Source organism: Alternaria arborescens (genome assembly GCF_004154835.1).
Source record: "Alternaria arborescens strain FERA 675 chromosome Unknown contig_7, whole genome shotgun sequence".
NCBI lineage: Eukaryota > Fungi > Ascomycota > Dothideomycetes > Pleosporales > Pleosporaceae > Alternaria > Alternaria arborescens.
This window is the reverse complement of record NW_021167862.1, coordinates 592,349-614,457: the sequence shown is the minus strand read 5'-3', so window position 1 is coordinate 614,457 and position 22,109 is coordinate 592,349. Positions and strand designations below refer to the sequence as shown.

The window sequence follows — 22,109 nt, the reverse complement described above, 5'->3', positions numbered from 1 at the left end:
TGGGCGTTCCGGACATGCCACGATGTGAACAACAAAATCCACATTGATCACGCTCATGCGCTGTACTACCGGCACACGAAACTCGCATCACTGTATAATGAGTACTGCTGACTAACGTATGTGGTATCGATTGTAGGTGAGCTATATCCATAGTCGCACCAAATGCATGTGGCCAACGGCGCTTCAGTCAAGGTATCCCAGAACTCCGCCGCCTAGCCAGGCCGTAAGATATGATGTGCGTATGTATGCTACCCGTCCAAGTCCTTCCCGTAAGAGTAGTACAAGCCGCGAACGCCATGCGCTAAAGTCAAAGTGCTAATTACTCCATGCCGCATTCCAGATGACATGCCCTATGTCTCGTGCAGTATTTACTGTGTCAACAACTCTGCCTATTAGAGTGGGTGGCAGAGGCTCTTCTTCGTCGCCTTCGAATGGCATGAACATGCCCGACGGTGTTCTGCGAAGGCCTCCACTTTCCAGTGATGCCGACGACCCACTGCGTCGTAATGAGTAAGGATCCGAGGCAGTCGGTGTACCGGGCCTATTCGTGCCATAAGCGCTAGAGGGCTTGATGTATTCCTCGCTTTCTTCGTCGTCCTCCTCGAGCAGGAAATTTCGTGATGGATTCGACGGCTTGAGCGTCTCGGACGAAGGCGATGGAGACAACCCACTACGCGATTTCCATATACCAAGGGAGTGCGACTGTTGTGTCTCAGTGACGTCGGGTGAATCTGTCCGATACTTGAGCGTCGTTGATGGGAGTTTTGCGATGGTCTTGTTGTCAGTGCTGATGCTGACAGAGGAGGGCGTGCGTGAGAGAGGCTTCTTCCGGCGAGATCGCTTCATCATGACGACGCCTTCATCGGACGAAGAATCATTTTCCTGGTACTTGGCCCAAGGGTTGTGGTTGCAGTCGTCCTCTTCATCGTCGGCGTCTTTGCACTCGACGGCAATACACTGCTCTACCTTGTCGTCGAAGCGAATATGCCGTTTTTCTCCGTGATCGGGAGTGTGCAGTCCAGATGTAGATTTGGAGGAAAAGTAGTCCGTGCCTTCCCAAAGCAAACCTCGGGACATGGTGGAAGATGTGGGGAAGTCGGGGGTGACACGGCCGATGATTGGTCGGGGCCTCCGCAACTCCAGCGTCACACCGGTTGTTTGCTGGGCCTGCACCGACTCGGCAGCCTGCTGGATTAATGACGATGACGATAGTGACTTTTGCAGCATCGCTTCTGACATGCTGCGCTTCTTGAGGATAGGCTTCTTGACGCCATTGACGAATGAATTGGTCTTTGACAGGCGGCTGGCTGGCTCAGAATTTTGCTGTGAGCAAAAGCGATTCGAGGCCGGCTGCATGGGTCCGTAGAGCCATGTCACGTCGACATCTTTTAGCCTGCAAGATTGGTTAATACAGCCCAAGACCAAAAAACCTGCAAGATGGTGCACGGATGGGGGTGATCGGCACCCCTGCCGAAGATGCAGATCGAAATATTCGGGACTCACCAATTCAATGTTTCGGGCGACACCGTCTTTAGCTTAAACTGGGCCTTGGCCCACGTTCGCCACGAGGCATTTTCGAGCCTGGAGCGCTCGCCGTAGACGCTGCGGTGCTCCACAATGTGCCGCCACGATGACCAGATGTCCTCTTCCCGCCATTCGTACGAGAGGTAGTCGACGTGGTGCGAGGGCTCCTTGCGCACAGCCGTGTCGTCTTCGGATATGGGCATAGGGTCGGGTGTGGTCATGGGCGTATCGGCGGTGGGGAAGGCGTCGGCAGGCGAGGACGAGGGAAGGGAGCCCGGTCGCATGGCTGCACCTGCAGGCTTCAACGAGGCCACGTCGGCAGGCTTGATGCCCTTTTTATACTGCCGTGCTGAGCTGTAGTTGGGAAACGACAGGCCATCGTCGTCGCTGCTGGACTCGTCCGACTTGTCGAGAGAGACGCTACTCGAGGGCGTCGAGTGCATTGACGATGTGCGTGAGGAGCTGCTCAGCGAGGGCGAGCGCAGGTCGGGCAACGAGTACTGGTTCTTGCGGATGGGGCTGTACGAGTCGTAGGCGAGCGATGAGGACGAGGGGGAGCGTTGGAAGGGCGCGTTGTCTCGCGGGAGCGGCAGCATGGCCGTCATGTCGGGCGGGCGTGGGTCAATGCCTCAATATCTATCACAGCGTGTGCCAAACGGCCTCGACGAAAGTTGGCTGGTGGCTCGGTGTCGACATGCGGCTCGTGGCGGAGAGTAGCTGCGGATGCTGGCTGTGTGTATATATGGGGCTGCTGCGGGGGAGCCACTGCGGTGGTGCCTTTGCACGGGTGACGAGGGACGAGTGACGACGCAACGGCGTGGGTGAATGCAGTTGTTGAGGGCAGACTGGTCGTAGGAGGCGCGGCGGAGGAGATTGTCGACAGGCTTGGATGGCGACGGCGATGGTGCGAAAGCTTCGACCTAGAACCATCAACCGCAGACCCAGTAGGCTTGCGGGGTTGCGGCTAGCCTGGGAATTTCATGACCTTGGAACCTTGCCTGAGGATCCCCTGCAAACTGCAAATGATAAGCCGCCTGGTACCGTCGACGCGGCTTTCACCACACACCCCCAGAGCCTGCCTCAAAGGACCGACCGCTCCACCGCACCGCGTCGAGCAAGACGTTTGCCGGCCATGCACAGGCGCTGCAGCGCAGTCTATCGAGTAGCTGCAGCAGAGGCTTCGGTTGATCGGCCTGCAGCCCAACAGAAAGAAAGACGAAAAGCCTAGACCGTTGCTAATCATTCTCGCGTGGATGCGCCTCCTCGCGTCCTCTGCGGCACACGGCCAGGGGTGCCTCCTCTCCGACGTGCGTCCGGCCGTTGCTGCACCTCGAGCGCGCCGAAAGGGTGCAACAGAGGTTGCGGGGAAGCCTTGGACCACGACGGCTGCTGATGATGCGTGCTGACTTTGTTGACTCCACTCGCGCGACCGTCGCCGACAGACATGCCAAAGCCATCTGCAATGCGACGCATCCCCCACTCGACCTGTCCTGCACGTTAAACTAGCCCTCCGTCTAGCTTCTCAACACCAAGCCAGTTCCCACCACGACCTCACCGATGCTTCACCATATGACGAACACCGTCCATGGTACTCGTCCAAACACCTGCTCCTCCACATGGCCGTCCGCTGCATCCCTCGCTCGGCGCATGGGGATTTTGTGGAGAATGACGCTCTCCCCATCGATCGGAGCTTCAACAACTCGAGTAAACCGTCTTCGACTTCCAGACAGCCTAGAAGCCTGTTTGCGCAAGATAGCATCAAAGCACGCACATCGTAATAGAAAAAACACGCATGGCGTCTGTATCAAGGGCCCCTGTCCCATGCGTAACGCGTCCTAGACGTATTCGCCTTGTTAAATGCCATTGTTTTGACAAAGTAAAGGACTGCAGCAGTACCTTTACGCTACGTTTCGGTGTGAAGGTCGAGCTCCAAGATGCCCTTCTGCTAGTTGGCCCCGTGCTAATCATAGCTCACCCTAGAGCGAGCGAAGAACAAGCTATCTACGGGTATAGAGTGGAGATGAGATGGGGTTCAAAAGTAATCATATGCTTAGGGCCTTGGTGTAAACATCCAAAACCCGGCTTGTTAAACAGCACTCGTGCCCTCTCCTTGCTCTCTCAGCGGCATCTTCAACCAAGTTCTCGTCCTGTGGCAGTGGTGTGATACTGCATCAATCCCGCTTCTCGAGCCGCATCCAATTTCATTGCACGACGACTAAAGAAATGCCCTTTATAGCAATCCGAAGATAAGCAGTAGATGCAACAACGGTGTGGCATACGTTGTCAGCCTACGCAACGTCGCACAGCATCCTCTTGACGGTTGAAACTTGTGCGTCCTCGCCTGGGCAAGGCTGAACAGCGCCTCTCTGGTGGCCACGAACATCGAAAGCGCATCCTATTCGCGCATGACATGTACGGAGTACCGTACATCAATCTCTTGAACATTTATCCTGTCCGCGAATTGCAGCAACCTAGGGGCTTATTTCCGGCAGAATGCATATCAATGATTCGGCTTCGTGCGATCGATCTCAGCGGAATATGTACGCAATGACGGTCCTCGCTCGGTGTTCCAGAGCCCCGAGGGGCGCGAAAGCGACCCAGTTTCTCTCAGCGCGTGTCGCAAACGTTTTACACATTTTTGCACTCTGTTTACACATTGCTGCACTGTGTGCTCCCTTATAACATGTCACTCCCTTGTCACACGTAAACTTCTCATAGTCGATTTTAACAATATCTAATATGAGCGCAACACACGATGCAACAGCCCCAGCCGGGGATGCACACCTGGATGCGAACGCGCCGAACAAAGATCACGATATCACGAGCCCTTCTTCGACCGATGTCAGTCTTACTGAAAGAGACGGAACCGTACAAAATGGCGAGAAAAGTGTAAGAGAGGCCGAGGCTGGAGCGAATGGCGCCGCTGCTGCGCCGACAGCACCTGGTGCGCAAGATGGCGAACATCCGCAAAGAACAAAGCTGCAGATATTCTTGATCATGCTCTCTCTGGCTGTGGCAGTTCTTCTCGTCGCTCTCGATATCACAATCGTCACAACCGCTTTACCCACAATTTCGGCAGAGTTCAACAGCGCCTCGGGATATACATGGATAGGTTCAGCGTATCTCATCGCACAGTCGGCAGCCACACCAATCTGGGGCAAGATTTCTGACATCTTTGGAAGGAAGCCTATATTGTTGCTCACAAATGCAATATTTTTCGTGGGCTCGCTCCTGGCAGGTGTGTCTGTTAATATGGACATGTTGATCGCTTCAAGAGTAATCCAGGGCATTGGTGGAGGAGGCCTTATCACACTAGTGAACATCGCCATCTCCGATCTCTTTTCCGTGCGAGATCGAGGCCAATATTTCGGAATTATTGGTGGTGTGTGGGCTTTGGCAAGTTCACTGGGACCTGTCGTGGGAGGGCTCTTCACGCAAAAGGTTTCTTGGAGATGGTGCTTCTACATCAACCTGCCTTTCGATGGAGTTGCTTTCCTCATCCTCTTATTCTTCCTCGATGTCAAAACACCAAGGACACCGCTCCGAGAAGGTCTCAAAGCTGTTGACTGGTTGGGATCGCTTACAATGGTTGGTGGAGTTGTTATGCTACTACTTGGCCTGGAATTCGGAGGCATATCACACCCTTGGGACTCCGCGACGGTGTTATGTCTCATCATCTTCGGAGCCGTTGTCATTGGCATCTTCTTCCTCATTGAGTGGCGGATAGCGCCATATCCTCTTATGCCTCTTGACCTCTTCTCGAAGCGTTCGAACTTGGCTGCTCTGGCTACCTGTTTCTTCCATGCTTTCGTTTTCATCAGCGGCAACTACTTCCTACCGCTCTACTTCCAGGCTGTGCTTGGCGCAACACCCATCCTTTCTGGTGTTTATCTGTTGCCCACTGCGCTGTCGCTATCGTTCCTTTCTGCCTTCACCGGTGTCTTCATTAAAAAGACTGGACAATATCTGCCTATGATCTGGTTTGGTATGATCCTGATGACACTCGGCTTCGGACTATTCATCGATTTCGACGTCAACACTTCCTGGGCCAAGATCATCGTTTTCCAGATCATTGCTGGAATTGGTGTTGGGCCAAACTTTCAATCCCCACTCATCGCCCTTCAGAGTCTCGTGCCGGTAAGTTCCACCCGACGTTTCTTTTTCTGCTTCTGCACATGTGATCATTTAGCATGACGCTAGGGGCGGGGTTGTGGTAGAACGACCACATTTGCTATCATTTAGGTAATTGATGCTGACATGATCGCTTCTAAGAAACGCGACATCGCTACTGCGACCGCTACTTTCGGATTTACCCGTAATCTTGGATCGGCTATCTCGGTCGTTGTTGGTGGAGTCGTCTTCAACAACGAGATGAAGTCGAAACAGCCTCAGCTTGCTACTTCGCTTGGCCCCGAGACCGCAGCAAGGTTTGGTGGAGGCTCCGCTGGCGCCAATGTAGGGCTTATCCAATCGCTTCCTGACGAGCAGAAGGCCGTTGCGCGAAAAGCGTTCGCCGACTCACTGAGCACCATGTGGATACTATACGTCGCATTCGCAGTTGTGGGGCTTGCAGTCAGTCTGCTGATCACGCGCAACAAGCTCGACAAGCAGCATGAGGAAACCAAGACTGGAATTGAGGCTGAGAAGGCTAAGAGGCTCGAAAGGGAAGCTGAGCGTGCAGAGAGGCGGAAGAAGAGAGCTAGCAAAGGGTCTTTGCCACTCGATCCTGAAGCGCAGGCGAGTGATCCTGATGTCTCAAGGGACAAGGAGACGACAGCATGATGATTTTGACCTAGTCCATGCATCGCCAATTTTGACCAAAAGTTCTGGTTGTAGATTGTTAAAGATACCACTGTAAATAACATTGTAATACCAAGCCATGAGACATACCAAGCCATAGGGCTATTTGGATGTTTTAATCACCCCTGGGTACTATGTTTTCATTGACAGTTTGTGCCGCTTTGCAGACGATACAACCAAGGCATGTCTTGGGACAACCCGGCTTTCTCTACGTGAAGGTATTACACAGAAAGCCACGTCAGGTCTCAAATCAGTCACAGCGTTCCAGTCATGTTGCGTTCTTACTCACATGGTAACTCTCTCACAGGGCACGACCCTTTGCTGAGAAGTCTTTGTCGCTACCAATTTAGATAACAGCGCAGTGAAGTAGACAAAGCAACCCTATCACCCGCTCCGTCAACGATGTGCTCATCCGGGCATGTCATCACCGTGCAATAACATGTCAAGACATAGCCATGTTTCCAAGTGCCACTTTGTTTTCGCCATGTGCTACTACCGCTTATACATATTTGTGGGATGCGGCCACTCGACTTCCTCAGACGCGCCGGTTGGGTACTGTAAGGACGCGCGTAGAAAGAAGGAAGAAAGGGCGAAGGTCCCGATGGCGAGTCAAGATCGGGACACAGAGCCTGGAGGCGGTTGCAGGTGTACAGACTCGCAGACTACATTGTTGCCAGACGATGACTCGGAAGGAAGAGCAAACGTTACCATCACCTGTGGCGATGCCTCGAAACTTCTACATCCCGGTATCTCAATGAGCGAAGATAGGAGACAGGATACACAGTCTATGCCTACTACCCACGTTCCCCTGCATTTGATCTCAGATGAGTGGCCTGTTTCACTACCTTCACCTCCACCTATCACTATCCAAGAGGGTCATACGCCGCCATCATATTTACGGACAACAGGAAATGACACTGTTGAGCCATGCGGAGATGGTCGTGTACATCCCCTCCACACCATCAGGCTTGACCGCATATGTTCTGCCTGTGAGTGCGAGAGAGAAAGAAGACTCAGAGCGTTGTACTCATCAATGCGCGAGGTCAAAACTGATCCTACAAGATGGCATTGGAAATATCAAGGAAACATGAACAGGAAAAGCGCTGAGAATCAGCGGGCGGGTATGGGCTGGAGTGCTGGTGTAGGAGCGGCAGTAGGAGAATGGTGGGATCGGGGCAAGAAGGAGAACAGAAATGAGACAAGATGATTACAAGATAGTTTCGACCATGTTAAGATGGAGATTGCGTAGGACCTGTTGAAGATGCAAACACTGTGCAGACAAGAAAGGTGCAGCTGGTGATGCTTCGTCACGTGCACCAGCCGCCAATCGCAGCTCGGGCCTTTCAAAGCTCACAACATCACGACTACCACACCTCGCAACGCCGCCAATTGCCCCGTCGCACGACTGCTCATCACTCGACGGAGTCCTCGGAAACTAAAGACAGACACCCAACCCTGAACGCTCACTTCCGCCGCCGCAATGCCGACACCAGAGTCCGAACTCTTCCTGGCCAAAAAGCCCAAGGTTGCGCCAACCTTTGATGGGGTCGATTACGAGGACAACACTGCGCTCAAGGGCGCACAAGACGCTATCATCAGGGAGCAGTGGGTCAGGAGCATGATGGCGAGGCTGGTCAGAGAGGAAATGGGCAAGTGCTACCGGAGGGAGGGGGTCAACCATCTGGAGAAGTGTGGACATCTACGAGGTAGGCCTTCCTTGGTGTGTATGGGCTAAAAGAAGACTTGGGTCAACGAAAAAAGGGCTGGAGACGTGGGGCGGATATAGCAGTCCAAGGCCGTCCAATGGAGGGACGGACATGACGGAGCGAAGGCTAACGAGTTGAACAGAGCGTTACTTTGAGCTCCTCAAGGACGCAAAGGTCAAGGGTTACCTCTTTGCGCAACAAAACTACGTCGACGATGCGCTCAAGCGATAAGCGGACCCGCCAACAACGGTGGTCACTTGTATAGAAGGACGGACAACGGGCAGACGATGCACGATACGCAGCGGAGAATACCACCAGCACGACGACAAGGGTTTATGGCGTTCGACAAGCATCTGCAGAAGAGATGCAACGATCCTCTCTTACTGGCGAATCTGTACATACACATGCCGGGGGAGGGACTGATGTAGCACAAATTATTGGAACAAGTGTGCAATTGCAGTGGTACAGTGCGTATATTTTCTTCTGGCTGATGTGATACTCTCGAGCTTGTAGAAATCCATTTCCAGGCGTATATCCATTTCTTTGTTGCTCCTACGCCCATGATATGATGAGACCAAGGCTAGCTCCTCAACCCCGCTACGACCGCGTACCTGCGTCAGCGACCGCTCCGAACAGCAACAACCACAACAACAATCGACGCCCAACAAGATGCCCTTCCCCTTCATCCTGCCAACGACTTCCAGCATATCCTTCACCGACTATTTCAACAGCAGCACACATCCATCCCTGCCAAACTGCGCAACCACTGCGCGAGGCGTCCTTCGTGACGTGCTCAAGCGACACAAGCGCATACCTCCTGCCTCACAAGCCTCGAACCTCTCGACGGTAACATCCGCCCTCAACGATTACATACCGTACCTGTTCGCCCTCGATGCGGGTCTGAGCGGTGCAAGCTGCGCGGGAGAAGAGATCGACCTGATCTTGGTCAAAGAGCTCGAGGTGGAATGGCGCTCGACACTGGGATCCTCAATACCGGGCCGCGAACCTGCAAGAGTAAAGCTCAAGAGCCTTGAAAGCGAGTTATGCTACACACTCTCCACATTGGCATACGTATACAGCCTCCAGGCTCGAGCACAACTACATACGCTCTACAACGCGACCGTACCCTCGCCCGAACAACGCGCGACGGCCATTGGTGCTGCTATGAAGCACTTTCTTGAAGCCAACTCTATACATACATACTTGGTGAACCGATCAGGCCAGTATAATTCACAGCCTGCCGCCATAGACATATCGGCATCCGTGCTGGGAGCGTTGGCGGAGCTGACCATGGCTGAAGCTACACTTATTACGGTGCTGAAAGATGACCCGTACCCAGCTGTGGTGATAGAAGACAGGAACAAGCAAAGTAAAGACTGGATGTTTAGAGGGTCCGATATACCCAAGGTCCGCGCCCATCTCTTCGCGCGACTGTGCCTTGCGTCGTCCGAACACGCTGCCAAAGCTCAAGCTATGATGGGACGGTCTTCCAAGGTCAACGACGACCTGCTGAAATACGTGGATGATTTGCGACGCACGGCAAAGGGTAAGGCCTGTCGGTTCCTTGCCTGTGATGCTGAAGCGGGTGGTAAAACAGGAGAGGGCATTGCGTGGCTACGGGGCGCAAAGAAGGAGCTTGGCTTTGCCTCGCTAGGTGCCGAGGAAGAGAAGAAGTCGTCTGGTTTCTCCAAACTAAAAAAGGAGTGGCAAGAGAAGAGAGAAGATCGTAAGATTGAAAAGGGTGTAGACTGGGGTACTGATGCCGGCAAATTCGAAGAGGGTCGGATTGTTGACATGTTGCTGAAGAAGTGGGAAAAGCAAAACGACACTGTATGTCTACTTGCTCCTTGTTTCGTCATGAAGTGTGGCTGACGATAATAGGTTGGCGTCCAACTGGTGCCTCCCTCGGAACCGTTACTCGCAAGCATGCCTTCTGGGCGCGAGTATCACACAACGAAGATGTTCATTGTACCAGCGTTAGACGAGGACGCTTTGGTTCGCATGCGGGCGCCTCCAGACTCGAGCGAGCCTTTCGAAGGCGCTGAAGATGATAGCGCGGACGAGGACGAACGCAGTCCTCCCGCTGGCGCTTTTCCAGGTACAAAAGCGGACTATGCACCAGGATCCGCCTACTACTGAGTCATGGAGACATCTAATGCGAACGATATGATTGATGAGTTGCGCCAACCAGGTTGCGTCAGCTTGTCTGCCTACGTGATTGATTCATGTCCCATACCCAAGATCTCTCCAAAACGCCTCAACTTCACCCGAAACGTCCCTCTGCACTCTGCCTTTTTCCCATACATTGTCTGATTTGTTCAACATCTCGCTCCATTCATTCAACAGATCTCCCCTCTTTCCACGCCCAGCAAAGTGGACCAGATAATCGCCTCTTCTTACATGACGTTCGTCCAACCCTTCCACGTCCTCTCTCTCTTCGAACTTTTGTGCTCCGCCTTCTTCGTACCCATTGAACCACTGTTGTGGTACGAAGCGCGCTCCATCTCTGAACTGGTCGGTCTGTAGGACGTGTTCCATGGCAGATTGTTCGGTGAAGGGGAGGTCGACGCCGGGATTGTAGTGGCGGAAGGCAAGAATGGCTGTGAAGAGTTCAATCGCCCAACTGTTGACACGAAGTAGAAAGATACCGTTGTTGAGACCGTTCCAGTCCTTGGTCACAAGCATATGCGTTGTGTTCGCCGGAGTCTGTAGTTGCTCATCGTCGCGGCGCCACCACGAACCAAAGCGTGCTTTCTCTGGTGGCAGGAAGCTCGATATAGGGCGGCATTGGTCGAGAATGATGGTGTCTCGATCAACCCATTGAATCCACTCCAGACGTTCTTTGGCTGGTTTCAACATCTCGCGCATGCTAAGCGTGGGTGTACAAAGTCAATACATGTCTCACAAGCAGTTCGTTCAGGGACACTTACAGCAGGTTGAGTATGAAGGCCGGTTTGTTCCACAGGTCATCTACAATTGGATCGCACATCACTCTGACCTCGGTTCCGTGGACCAAGGCGTGGAGGAGGTGTGTCCGGAACGCTTTCTGGTAATACTCCTTCGATTTGCCGAAATGAGCTGTGACGGTTGCGATGCGCGCCCTTCCGGTTGCAAAAGGGGAGTATTTTCGACACGTAGCACGCTTTGTGGTAGCCTCTTCAATGAGCTCTGGTGAAACTTCTGGTAAACACTTCGAGTCACCGTGTGCAACGAACTGCGGAATGAGCTTCGGATGTGGTCGGGCATACTGGACAGAAAGGTTTTCTAGACTGGACTGATTCCAGAGAAGGATAAAGGGGAAGCCGATGAGGAGGAATGATACCCAAACGAAAAACTTGCAGTTGAGGAATCTCGGGGGAGCATACATGGCCTCGGAATGAATAGAAGTAGAAGTCAAAGGAAAGCTGCTGTATTCCTTGTTTGGAAATCGTGACGTTTTACTGCTATTGGATGCCAGCTTGGGTAAATAAGAAGGGGTAGAGAAGGGACGTGATCGATGTTATCCAAGACACTGGTAATAGAACAAGCAACAGTGGGTGACGAATACTGCGGAAATAATCTCTTGGAAGCCAGAGAAGCCGTCGTATGTTACAGTGTACTCGCACGCCTGGGGGAATCAGGTTGGGAGCCGACCTGGTATGGCGGCATTGGCATCTTCATCCCAAGAGCTTCGTTGTGCTTGTCTCAAGCACAGAGGCGCTAGCTTTGACTATGTTTGTCGATTACGCTGCTAGTAGCCTATAGTTCTCCATGAGTGCATAATCGAGGCTTAGACTATGAACGAGGAATGGACGGACTTTGCATCTGATGTGGTGGTTGCAATAGATACACGGCTCACCCACGGACATTGCAGAATTGACGCGAATACGCGAACCTCGCACATGGCAGTCGTCTAGATGGTGTATAGCAAGCTGCTCATATTGGCAAAAGTCGATGATATGTTCCCGAAGCTGACGAGCTCATTGCGATACGTGTTTCTGCTCGGGGAGATACCTTGGCCTCTCGTCAGTCTTGGCTTACCTGGCATCAGCGCCGCTGCTCCGAAGTATGTACGGAGCTGAAACAAGCCAAAGCCTCCATGACAGTAAATCGTACTTATTTTGAGGCTGATGGTGTGTGTAATGGATCGAAGCGTCTTGACTGTCTTGGTATACATACGTAGGCAGTCCAAGGATACATGAAGTATCCTCGTTTTCCAACACCGTTGTGTCTGGGTACCCACGGACACGTCGAGCCCGTGCATGAGCGGCAGATGGTAATGGAAGTTCTAATTCTGTTGACGCTTTGTAGTGGCACGACTGCCGTGATGTCTTGGAACATTCCGGAGCGTCCGGATAGTGTGTTGAGGTAGATGGACGTGTCTTCGGCGTGAAAGACAGCCGGGGTCCTCAGCAAGGAACGCATGCAGAAGCCATCACAGCAGCACACAACAGGTCCACGACCCATGTTATGTTGTTACATAGTATAGAGACAAAAAGGGGATCGTTCTTCCACTGCCTGTCCCCATCCACGTAGCTGTGAGGCTAGCACCAGAAAGTAAAAAAGGCAAAAAAGAACAATGCTCTCCAGCGGGTTGCCAGTCATGGTGACAAGCGGAAATACTGACCACTATGTCACTGTGCTGTCTGCCATTAAATCTGCCAAATTTTCTGTTCTGGATTACTAAAACCTGCTAAATTTCCTACTCTGGTTCAGTAGCTTAACTTATGGTTTCTGTTCTTACTTGTACTTATATTAGCCTAATTATAATGACCAATCAGTTGATGTTTCACTCCCTTGTATGTTGAGTGTCTTGGCGTGTTGGTGGCGCTTATCGCCTTAAAGCAGCATCGCAATGTTTAACCATAAGTGATAACTAACTAACTTAGTATTATTGTAAGCCCATTTTCTGAGGTTCTGAAGTTTGTGACTTCCCCTTGCTACCACAGCATACGCCATGGACCTTTCTTAGCGTCCGCTTTCAGCAAAACACGTAATGTTTTATGCTGCATGTCTACCCTACCATAAGAACAGTTCAGCTATCGAATAATCATATTTTAAGCTCGGTTATCGCAAAGGGGCTAAACGCCGCTTGGTGGGATCTCGGTGCGTGATCATGAAACCAGATGTTGCATTGAGGCGTTGTTGGACTGCCTATCTGGGCGACGCTCAGGCCAATGGGAGAGCATATTCCTCCTATCCGTATCTAGATATAAACCCTCCAATGGATAGCTAGTCGCTCCCATCGAATAAAAACCTGTGATATCCTCCGCCTCCCTAGACTTACCTTGCTTTCAGTTAGTCACTTTACCTCGAAGGCCAACGCATAGCGAACTCGATTTGTAGCAAATTAGCGCTATCTCGCTTTAAGGTGTGATCCTTTGGTGTGTTCGCGTACTGTGTCCACTGCATAGTCGCTGATACTAGTCGTTGAGTTAATATTTCTACTAGACAGTCGAGTTGCGCGACTAAGGTTTAGCCCCACTACCATAGTTGAGCTCTACACGAAGCAATGCGTCTTTTGCAACGCTATGACACTGGTAAGATTGCTCTTACTCAGTTTAGCGATGAGGATGTTCCTCCATATGCGATACTTTCGCATACTTGGGGAGCGGATGCCGCAGAAGTCACCTTTGAAGACCTAATGAATGGCACTGGCAAGGATAAGCTTGGCTACAAGAAGATCTGGTTCTGTGCAGAACAAACAAATCTGGATGGCTTGCAGTATTTTTGGATTGACACCTGTTGCATTGACAAGAGAAGCAGCACAGAGCTATCCGAAGCAATCAACTCAATGTATCGTTGGTACCAAGATGCCATAGTATGCTACGCGTATCTTGCCGATGTGCCATCCAAAACCGAACTTCCTGGCAGCAGGTGGTTCTCCAGAGGATGGACTCTTCAGGAGTTACTCGCACCATCAGAAGTAATATTTTTTGATGAGGAATGGAAGAATCTAGGGACTAGAACAACCATTCAAAAAAGCGTCTCCAGCTGTACCGGCATTCCTGAAGGTATCCTCACTGGAAGCGATGACCTTGGAAAGGCAAGCATTGCGCAAAGAATGTCATGGGCCGCAAGAAGGGAAACAAAAAGGCTCGAAGATCGTGCCTATTGCTTGATGGGCATATTTGGTATCAATATGCCATTGCTCTACGGAGAGGGAGAAAGAGCTTTCCTCAGACTTCAAGAAGAAATCATGAAGATTTCAGATGATCACAGTCTCTTTGCATGGAGATCCTCTGACAATCGCGGGGGACTTCTAGCCACCTCTGCAGCCTCATTTAAGGACTCCCGCAACATCGTTCAATCAACTTCTTTCGACGGCTTTAACAGCCCTTTGACCATGAGTAGTAGAGGGATTTATCTGGAAGTCCGTTTCATGGGGAGAGGTCCTCAGGGACTAGGACTTGCGATTCTTCATTGCAAAGAAAGAAGTGGAGGAGACAAATTGATTGCCATCTACATAAGAGATCTATTTTTGACGATGGAAAAGTTCTCGAGAGTTTGGAGTGAGGATTTCGAAATGTTTGATCGAAGAAGATTCAGGTTGTCACAGTATCCTATAAGAAGGATATGTATCCAGACAGGGCGGCTGATATCGAAAACCCATCAGAATTGCGGTGGCATTGCTCCGGATATTTATCCTGATGATGTACTCAAGGATTTGATGAGCTTCGATGAGCCAAAATCACTACTTCGTGCGGCAAAAAGAGGACTAGAGGAAGTTGTATGGTTGCTATTAACACGAAGTGATATGGAAGTCAACCTTGAAGATAGTATTGGCCTGACTGCGTTAACGCATGCGGTACTAGGAGGATATACGGCAGTCGTTAGGATACTACTAGCTCGGAGCGATGTTAAGACTGACTTGAAGGATAAATATGGACTGACACCCCTTTGGTGGGCGGCTCGGATGAAGAACGATACTCTCGTCAAGGTACTGCTCAAATCAGGCAAAATCGATGTCGACTCGCGTAATGAGTGCGGCCAGACGCTGCTATCTTGGGCAATTAAGGAAGGACATGAAGCGACCATCAACATCCTACTTGATGAGGGCGCCGACCTAGAGTCTCGAGACAGCTATGGCCGGACGCCACTGTCATGGGCAGCCGAGAAAGGGCATAAAGCTTTTATCAACATGCTACTTGAAAAGGGCGCCGACCTAGAGTCTCGAGACAGTTATGGCAGGACACCGCTGTCGTGGGCGGCCAGAAAAGGGTGTGAAGCTGTTGTCAACATGCTACTTGAAAAGGGCGCCGACCTAGAGTCTCGAAACAGGTATGGCTGGACACCGCTGTCGCGGGCAGCTCATCATGAGAACAAGGCAGTGGCTGATTTGCTGCTCGAAAAAAGCACCGGCCTACAGTTGAACGGTAAACACTATGATCAAGAGCAACTGTTAGTGGCAGCAAAGTATGGACACGAGGAAATAGTTAGACCACTACTGAGGAAGAGTGAAGTCGACGTCAACTTTAAGGATATGAATGACCAGACGCCGCTGTTTTGGGCGGCATTTGGAGGTCATCTCATCATATTAGAGTGTCTGCTTCAAGCGAAGGCTGATGTTAATGCAGCACCAGTAAACTATAGTGGTGGGGGAACAGCACTACAGGCAGCAGCAGCAAGAGGCCATCTCGCCATTGTCGAGCGGCTACTTCAAGCGAAGGCTGATGTCAATGCAGCAGCAGTAAACTATAGTGGTGGGGGAACAGCACTGCAGGCAGCAGCAGCAGGAGGCCATCTCACTATCGTCGAGCGGCTACTTCAAGCGAAGGCTGATGTTAATGCAGCAGCAGTAAACTGTAGTGGTGGAAGAACAGCACTGCAGGCAGCAGCAGCAGGAGGCCATCTCGCCATCGTCGAGCGGCTACTTCAAGCGAAGGCTGATGTCAATGCAGCAGCAGTCTCAGAGAGCGGAAGAACAGCACTCCAGGCAGCCGCAGCAAGAGGCCATCTTGCTATCGTAGAGCGGCTACTTCAAAAGAGGGCTGATGTAAATGCTGCAGCAGCCAACCATAGTGGAAGAACAGCACTGCAGGCAGCCGCAGAAGGAGGCCATCTTGCGGTTGTCGAGCGGCTACTTCAAAAGTGGGCTGATGTAAATGCTGCAGCAGCCTACCATAGTGGAAGAACAGCACTGCAGGCAGCCGCAGAAGGAGGCCATCTCGCGGTTGTCGAGCGGCTACTTCAAAAGTGGGCTGATGTAAATGCTGCAGCAGCCAACCATGGTGGAAGAACAGCGCTGCAGGCAGCCGCAGAAGGAGGCCATCTTGCGGTTGTCGAGCGGCTGCTTCAAGAGGGGGCTAACATCCATGGAGGAGCAGCGAGATATAGTGGAAGAACAGTGCTGCAGGCAGCAGTAGTAGGAGGTCATCTTACTATCGTCGAGCGGTTGCTTCAAATACTTCAAGACAGGTTGGTCATTAATGCAGCAGCAACCAGAGGGAGTGGAAAAACAGCACCACAGGAAGCAGCAGCAAGAGGCCATCTTGCTATCGTCGACCGAATGCTTCGGGGGAAGATTCTTGCTAATGGAGCACTACGAGCAGCCGCAGAGGGAGGCCATCTCACTGTAGTCGAGCGGTTGCTTCAAGAGAAGACCTATCCCATTACAGAAACAGCACTGCAGGCAGCCGTAGAAGGAGGCCATCTCGCAATAGTAGATCACCTTTGGAGGAAGAGCACTGTATAGGATGGCACAAAGTCTTTTCGTGTATTATCAATGAATTTACCATATTAAAGTCGCCAATTTTTAGCTTGAAAACATTGCACGGATACCTTGCTAATGAAGACAAGTGAGGCGGCTGACTTGTACTAGTTCTAACTAACCTAACGCGTTTTACAAGCGAGTCGGACACCCCACCAACTTTTGTCAGATTATGGGTATAACTAGTTCATAGAGGTAGATGAATGGAAAGGTGCAAAAAAAGAGAAAAAAATAAGCTCTCCAGCGGGGAATTGAACCCCGGTCTCCCGCGAGTTGCCAGTCATGGTGACAAGCGGAAATACTGACCACTATACTACTGAAGATTGATGGAAGAAAGGTCTCAAAAAAACAATATATACTAGATAATAGCCACGACGTGTTGAAATGACCAATACAGTCGCAACAATCTCATCAAACCACAACGCGTACTTAAGCGCGTATTCGATGATGTAAAATTCTTCATCGCAGCTTAGACTCGAAACTTTTTCCAGCACCTAACGCAACATAAAGCGTTAGCACTGGTGAGATGTGCCTTGTATCATAGTATGATCTCGTAGCCCTATTAACAACAAGATTTCTAGCTGCTATTCAATCCTACTGTATCCCGCTCATCGTCGTGATCTGGTCCGTATCAGTCTTTACGAGCATCAGTAGTGCTGCTGATGACTGGAACTTCGTCTTGTGTCTCGTATTCACGCACGCTTGCATTACCCTCATCCTTCATGATAAGATTCTATTCGTCACTGGAACAGACAAACGAGTTTCCCTGCAAGTAAACATATCCAGCATGGTCCAAAGTTGATTACATATACTTTGATGCATCTATTCCTGCAATCATACACTCGGAACTATATACAGCGCCTGTTCCAAAACCTACTCGCTCCCACGCTAGTCCTTCACACTCACACCAGCTTTACTGGCATCCTTAGCACTCTGTTTCTGCGTCTTTGGCACATCCGCTTCCTCTTCCTCTGAGGTCTCTTCCTCTTCATCGCTTTCTTCTTCCTCTGAACTCTCTTCTGTTTCGTCTTCCTTAGCCTGTGTAGCTGCTTTCCCTTTTGCAGCCAACGGTGCAGGTTTCTTCTCATCCTCGCTGTCCTCCTCTTCACTGTCTTCTTCCTCTTCGTCGCTATCTTCCTCTTCTTCGCTGCTCTCTTCCGCAGCTACAGTCGCTTTCTTCTCTATTTTCCCTGGGACCTTGGCTGCAGTAGCTGGCTCCTTCGCATCAGCTTCCTCCTCAGAACTCTCCTCCTCGGATTCTTCTTCTTCGCTTTCTTCGTCCTTTGTCGAATCTATCGGTCCAGCACTAAGCGCAGGGTTCTTCGCATCGTCGTGCATCGAGGAGGGCCCATGTACAGGCTTCTGCAGATCCGAAAGCTTGGGGATACTCGGTTGCGCAGCTGCTTTTGTACCCTTCGTGCTCTTTGATTTTGCATCTTTACTCTTTGTGTCTTTGCTACTTGAGGATTTCGATTTTGACTTTGCTGGAGCTTTTCCCAAGCCAAAGAGACCTCCCGTGGGTTTTCTCGTTGACTTGGACTTTGCATCTTTTGAGGATGTGGGTTTTGCTTTGGTATTTTTTGTCTTGCTGTCCTTTGCTTTTGCATCTTTTGCCTTTGCGTCTTTTCCTCTTACGTCCTTTGCTTTGGTGTCTTTGTTCGTGCTCGGTGCAGCAGCCTTCGCGTCTTTGGTCGACGTACTCGAGGTAGCAGGCTTGGCTTCTGTTTTGGTAGTGGAGACAGCAGGCTTTGTGTCTTGAGTCGCGGTCGGTGTAGCAGGCGTTGCAAGCTTCGGCGTCTCAGGTAGTGGGACAGACTTCGGCGAGAGGATGCTACCAGGGTCTTCTTTTGTGGGGCTCTTTTTCGACGTCGCTGAGGTGGGTGTGTTCGTCTTCTCTGCCAGCAGGGGGTTTGTAGTTTTGATGTTACTTGGCACGGGCTTCAACGAAGCGGCCTTCTTCGCGGCTTCAGCACCTAGCTCCCGGAGCGCCAGGTTTGTCTCCAGACTAGGTGTGACAACATTCTCCTTCTTTGCAGCTGTGCTTATGGATGAGAAGGAAGAGGTGGTGGTAGCTGGTGCAGCCATAGGCGGGGGCCCGGGTTTCGCAGGGAAGGGCGTGAAGGCTGATGTGACGCCCAACGCTTCTCGGATCTCATCGTATTCGTTCCATTCTTCGATCTCTGTAATGCCCTATATTACATAGATTAGCCTTCCCGTCCTAGCTACGTGCCGCGTTCTGTACCTACACCCAAGACATATCCTTCTTTGACTATCAGAGGGAGCTTCTTTCCGCTCGCTCTCCGCTGGAATAGCTTCTTTGCGAGCTCATCAGTCGCAGTATCTACTCCTTTGAACGGGATCTTGTTCGCTCGTAGGATTGTTTCAATTCGCGAGGTAGCTGTGACGATGTGGGAGGAGCCGGCGGTCAGGGAGGTGAACAGGTAGATGGTCGGATCGTTATCATAAACACTTGGAGACACGGAGTCAGTGTATGTCTCACATGCATTTCGTAGTCACAACTCACCTGAGCTCCGCCATGATGGGGACAGCGAAAACAAGCTCGGTGGGGGATGGGCAGGTTCGTGATCGGGGATGTTTTAACGGCAGAAACAGAGAAGTCAAGACAACAAACACGTATATATTGACGAGGGGTTTATAGAGCTAGACACGACGTGTTGCGACGTAGTTTCACCAACACTCAAGTTACAGGCTGACGCACGGACTGGACCCTGCTTCTGCGCTCCCTAGCGCAGGAGCAGGGGGGTCTTAGATAGTGGGCAATCGCTACATCAACATTTAACAGCGTGTTATGACTGTGTTCGCTTACTAACATTCTGTCCAACGCCACTACAACACTATTGCAACACTTTGATTAACACAACATGGCGATATCCCTATGGGCAAACCCTCACCTCGCGCGCTACGGCAGTGCCAATCATGATAGAGACGTGAGGTCAACGTGCTTATATTATTGCTTATACCGAGCGAGTGACATTACATATTATCAGAAAAAAGACATAACTAGTACTTCGTTTCTCTTGACTAGACATTATGCGGGCGTAGGATCATTCGAGAATTTGCCAGCAAGAACAGTCATCATGGCGTCGCTGACTTCAAACTCCTCAAGGACTGCGCCAAAGCTAGCCGATGTCAGTAAACACTCTGGTTCAATCGTCTGCCTTGTTTTCGACGTACCCGTAGCAGCGGACTTTGGCAAGGAGCTCTGTCTTCATGAGCTCAATGTCTTGCTTGGAAAGATCCCGAATGTTCTCGTCTTGTAGGATCTTCGCCCAAGCCATAATGGGCGTGATCTCCCCATCAAGGGGCAGACGGTTGCTCAAATCGAGCAGCTTCATCAAGTCCGGCATCTTGACGTCCGGCATCTGATGTGGATACTTCTCCTCGGGGCAATTTGCGATATGCGCGTCGGGAGGGGCGGTGGCCATGAGCGCATGACCACTAATGTTTTCGTCGGCGTCGTGGGCGCGTACCATTAAAAACTGCATGTGATCCATGCAAGGTCGCTCGAGCCTGTCAGACGCAATCGTCAGAACAGCGCGTGTAAAGATAAAGAATAACGTACGGAAGTCGAACAGAACGAAGAGAAAAGACGCAAGCGCATTACTGCTGGGGTGGAGGAGAAAGGTAGGGCGATCGGTCGTACGTTAAAACGAAGTCTATCCCAATCTGGTCATAGTCGAGCCCATGCTGCTGTTGATGATGTAACTGTTGGGCTTGTTGTTGCAGAGTCAAGGGCTGGCCACTCATGCCATCATGAGAAACTGATCCGTGTGTTGGTGGTGATGTGTAGCCAGTCGACGCTGATCCTGGCCCGTAGCCTGATACGCTACCCGTAGAACTTCCATAGGCAGAGCTATCAACTCGACCCATGCCGTTGCTTGCTGGGCTGGAAGTGTCGAAGGAGATTCCATGCGCCATAAGCAATTCTCTCAGTCGCCGGTTCTCTTCTGCGAAAGCGTCTCGTTCCCGAGACGTAGCGGCGAACGTGTCCTTGAGACGTATCACCTCCTGTTCAAGAGCTTTGATATACAGCTCTTTTCTTTCCCGGTGTGTTCTTGTCTATGGGTCAGTGTGTGATATCGCGCGTAGCATTCCTGAGTTTACCTTTGTGCCTGGCGGTTCAACTCCTGTCGCCGTGTCAAGGCAGGTTTGCTGTCCGGTTTAGGTCCTCTTCTCTTTGGCGGTTGGCCATCTTGCAAGAGTCAGTAACCGATAGAGCCAAGACCATGGTCGACAAACCTCTCGTAGTCTTCTTGTCGGTCAGACTCTTGAAGAATCCAAATTGCGCTAAAGGACTTTTTGATTCGCTGCCTATAGATTGCCACTGCCCTGTACTCTCCATGTCCGACGCAAATCCAGCCAAGCTGCCTCTCCTGCTGCTGCTCATACTCATCTCAGAGAAACACTCGGAAGGTCGACGAGAAGCGGCAGGAGAAGGGTACTCGTTGGCAGCGCCGGGTGGAGGGTAGGTGGGCGCCATGGTCAGCACGTGCGCATCGGGCCAGGACATATAACGAGCATGCGACATGGTGTTTCGGTATTATGCGAAGGATTAAGAAAACAAAAAGAAATTAGGTATGTGTATGTGTGATAAGCTTGGACGGGAAGCGAAAGTAGTGCAGCCATGTATATGTAGTGTCTCCGGAGCCTTGTATCGACTGAGGCACACAAGAGTTCGCATGCTGGTTTCTCGTTCATGCGCCGTTATCAACGTCCGGCATGCAGGCGAGCCGTGAGGCACGTGTGTGCAACGTTCATGCCGACACCGGTAAAGCTTGCCTTGACGAGACTGGTCTTGTCTCTGCAGCACGTTTGCGGGAGTGGGGTGAAGACGCAAGAGTGCTTCAACAAGTGCGGACCAATAGTGGAGAGCGTCTCCGCGTGCCAAGAACAAGGTGTAGGAGTCGCGAAGCGGAGACAAAACAGATCCAACGTCAAAACACCGAGGGATTAAAGCACTGTATAATGCCAAGAGAGAGCCAACATACCACTGCTATTGTTGTGATAATTCGCGTCCCCAGAGGAGGGGTCGGTCTTGATAGTCGTAGCCATGCTATGTGAGCTGCATTGATCAACACGCACACTTTATGGACAAAACGGTTGTCTCTTTCGGCGCTGAGTTGGCGGATGGGCCGGCCGTGGAAATACAGTGAGCAACACGCTAGAGATTGGTCAGTTTACAAGTCAACGTTGAACCCTTGCGCACATCCGAAACGTACAGCTGTCTGTATCGTCGGCGCTCAACTATGACGACTAGACAGGCCGCAGTGAGCCGCGTCTTCGTGGTGGATTGACCGAGCAAGAAGAGTTGAGGCTTACATCAGGTTCTCACTGTTGCCGAGGTTCAGTTCCTGGTGCTTCCGAGTTGA

General features: G+C 51.3%; 8 protein-coding genes across 8 annotated transcripts; 4 read left to right on the top strand and 4 right to left on the bottom strand.

Moving 5' to 3' along the window:
* Nucleotides 1-315: 315 nt before the first annotated feature.
* On the bottom strand, nt 316-2,129 carry AA0111_g3962 (hypothetical protein; the record flags this gene model as incomplete). The annotated part of the gene is made up of 2 exons (XM_028649907.1): nt 316-1,393; nt 1,504-2,129. The coding sequence occupies 2 exons, from the start codon at nt 2,127-2,129 to the stop codon at nt 316-318; spliced, it is 1,704 nt and encodes a 567-aa protein (XP_028508495.1).
* Nucleotides 2,130-4,263: 2,134 nt separating this feature from the next.
* AA0111_g3961 (hypothetical protein) lies at nt 4,264-6,306 on the top strand (the record flags this gene model as incomplete). Its single annotated transcript, XM_028649906.1, has 2 exons — nt 4,264-5,661; nt 5,767-6,306. 2 exons carry the CDS (start codon nt 4,264-4,266, stop codon nt 6,304-6,306), a joined length of 1,938 nt encoding a protein of 645 aa, XP_028508494.1.
* Nucleotides 6,307-7,804: 1,498 nt separating this feature from the next.
* AA0111_g3960 (hypothetical protein) lies at nt 7,805-8,261 on the top strand (the record flags this gene model as incomplete). Its single annotated transcript, XM_028649905.1, has 2 exons — nt 7,805-8,030; nt 8,173-8,261. The coding sequence occupies 2 exons, from the start codon at nt 7,805-7,807 to the stop codon at nt 8,259-8,261; spliced, it is 315 nt and encodes a 104-aa protein (XP_028508493.1).
* Nucleotides 8,262-8,699: 438 nt separating this feature from the next.
* AA0111_g3959 (pH-response regulator protein) lies at nt 8,700-10,169 on the top strand (the record flags this gene model as incomplete). Its single annotated transcript, XM_028649903.1, has 2 exons — nt 8,700-9,860; nt 9,912-10,169. The coding sequence occupies 2 exons, from the start codon at nt 8,700-8,702 to the stop codon at nt 10,167-10,169; spliced, it is 1,419 nt and encodes a 472-aa protein (XP_028508224.1).
* Nucleotides 10,170-10,253: 84 nt separating this feature from the next.
* On the bottom strand, nt 10,254-11,397 carry AA0111_g3958 (hypothetical protein; the record flags this gene model as incomplete). Its single annotated transcript, XM_028649902.1, has 2 exons — nt 10,254-10,899; nt 10,961-11,397. 2 exons carry the CDS (start codon nt 11,395-11,397, stop codon nt 10,254-10,256), a joined length of 1,083 nt encoding a protein of 360 aa, XP_028508225.1.
* A 2,124-nt stretch (nt 11,398-13,521) lies between these two features.
* On the top strand, nt 13,522-16,704 carry AA0111_g3957 (hypothetical protein; the record flags this gene model as incomplete). The annotated part of the gene is made up of 1 exon (XM_028649901.1): nt 13,522-16,704. One exon carries the CDS (start codon nt 13,522-13,524, stop codon nt 16,702-16,704), a length of 3,183 nt encoding a protein of 1,060 aa, XP_028508232.1.
* A 903-nt stretch (nt 16,705-17,607) lies between these two features.
* AA0111_g3956 (hypothetical protein) lies at nt 17,608-19,257 on the bottom strand (the record flags this gene model as incomplete). Its single annotated transcript, XM_028649900.1, has 3 exons — nt 17,608-18,909; nt 18,966-19,188; nt 19,244-19,257. The coding sequence occupies 3 exons, from the start codon at nt 19,255-19,257 to the stop codon at nt 17,608-17,610; spliced, it is 1,539 nt and encodes a 512-aa protein (XP_028508233.1).
* Nucleotides 19,258-19,768: 511 nt separating this feature from the next.
* AA0111_g3955 (hypothetical protein) lies at nt 19,769-21,220 on the bottom strand (the record flags this gene model as incomplete). Its single annotated transcript, XM_028649899.1, has 5 exons — nt 19,769-19,859; nt 19,915-20,250; nt 20,384-20,794; nt 20,845-20,932; nt 20,980-21,220. 5 exons carry the CDS (start codon nt 21,218-21,220, stop codon nt 19,769-19,771), a joined length of 1,167 nt encoding a protein of 388 aa, XP_028508230.1.
* Nucleotides 21,221-22,109: the final 889 nt, after the last annotated feature.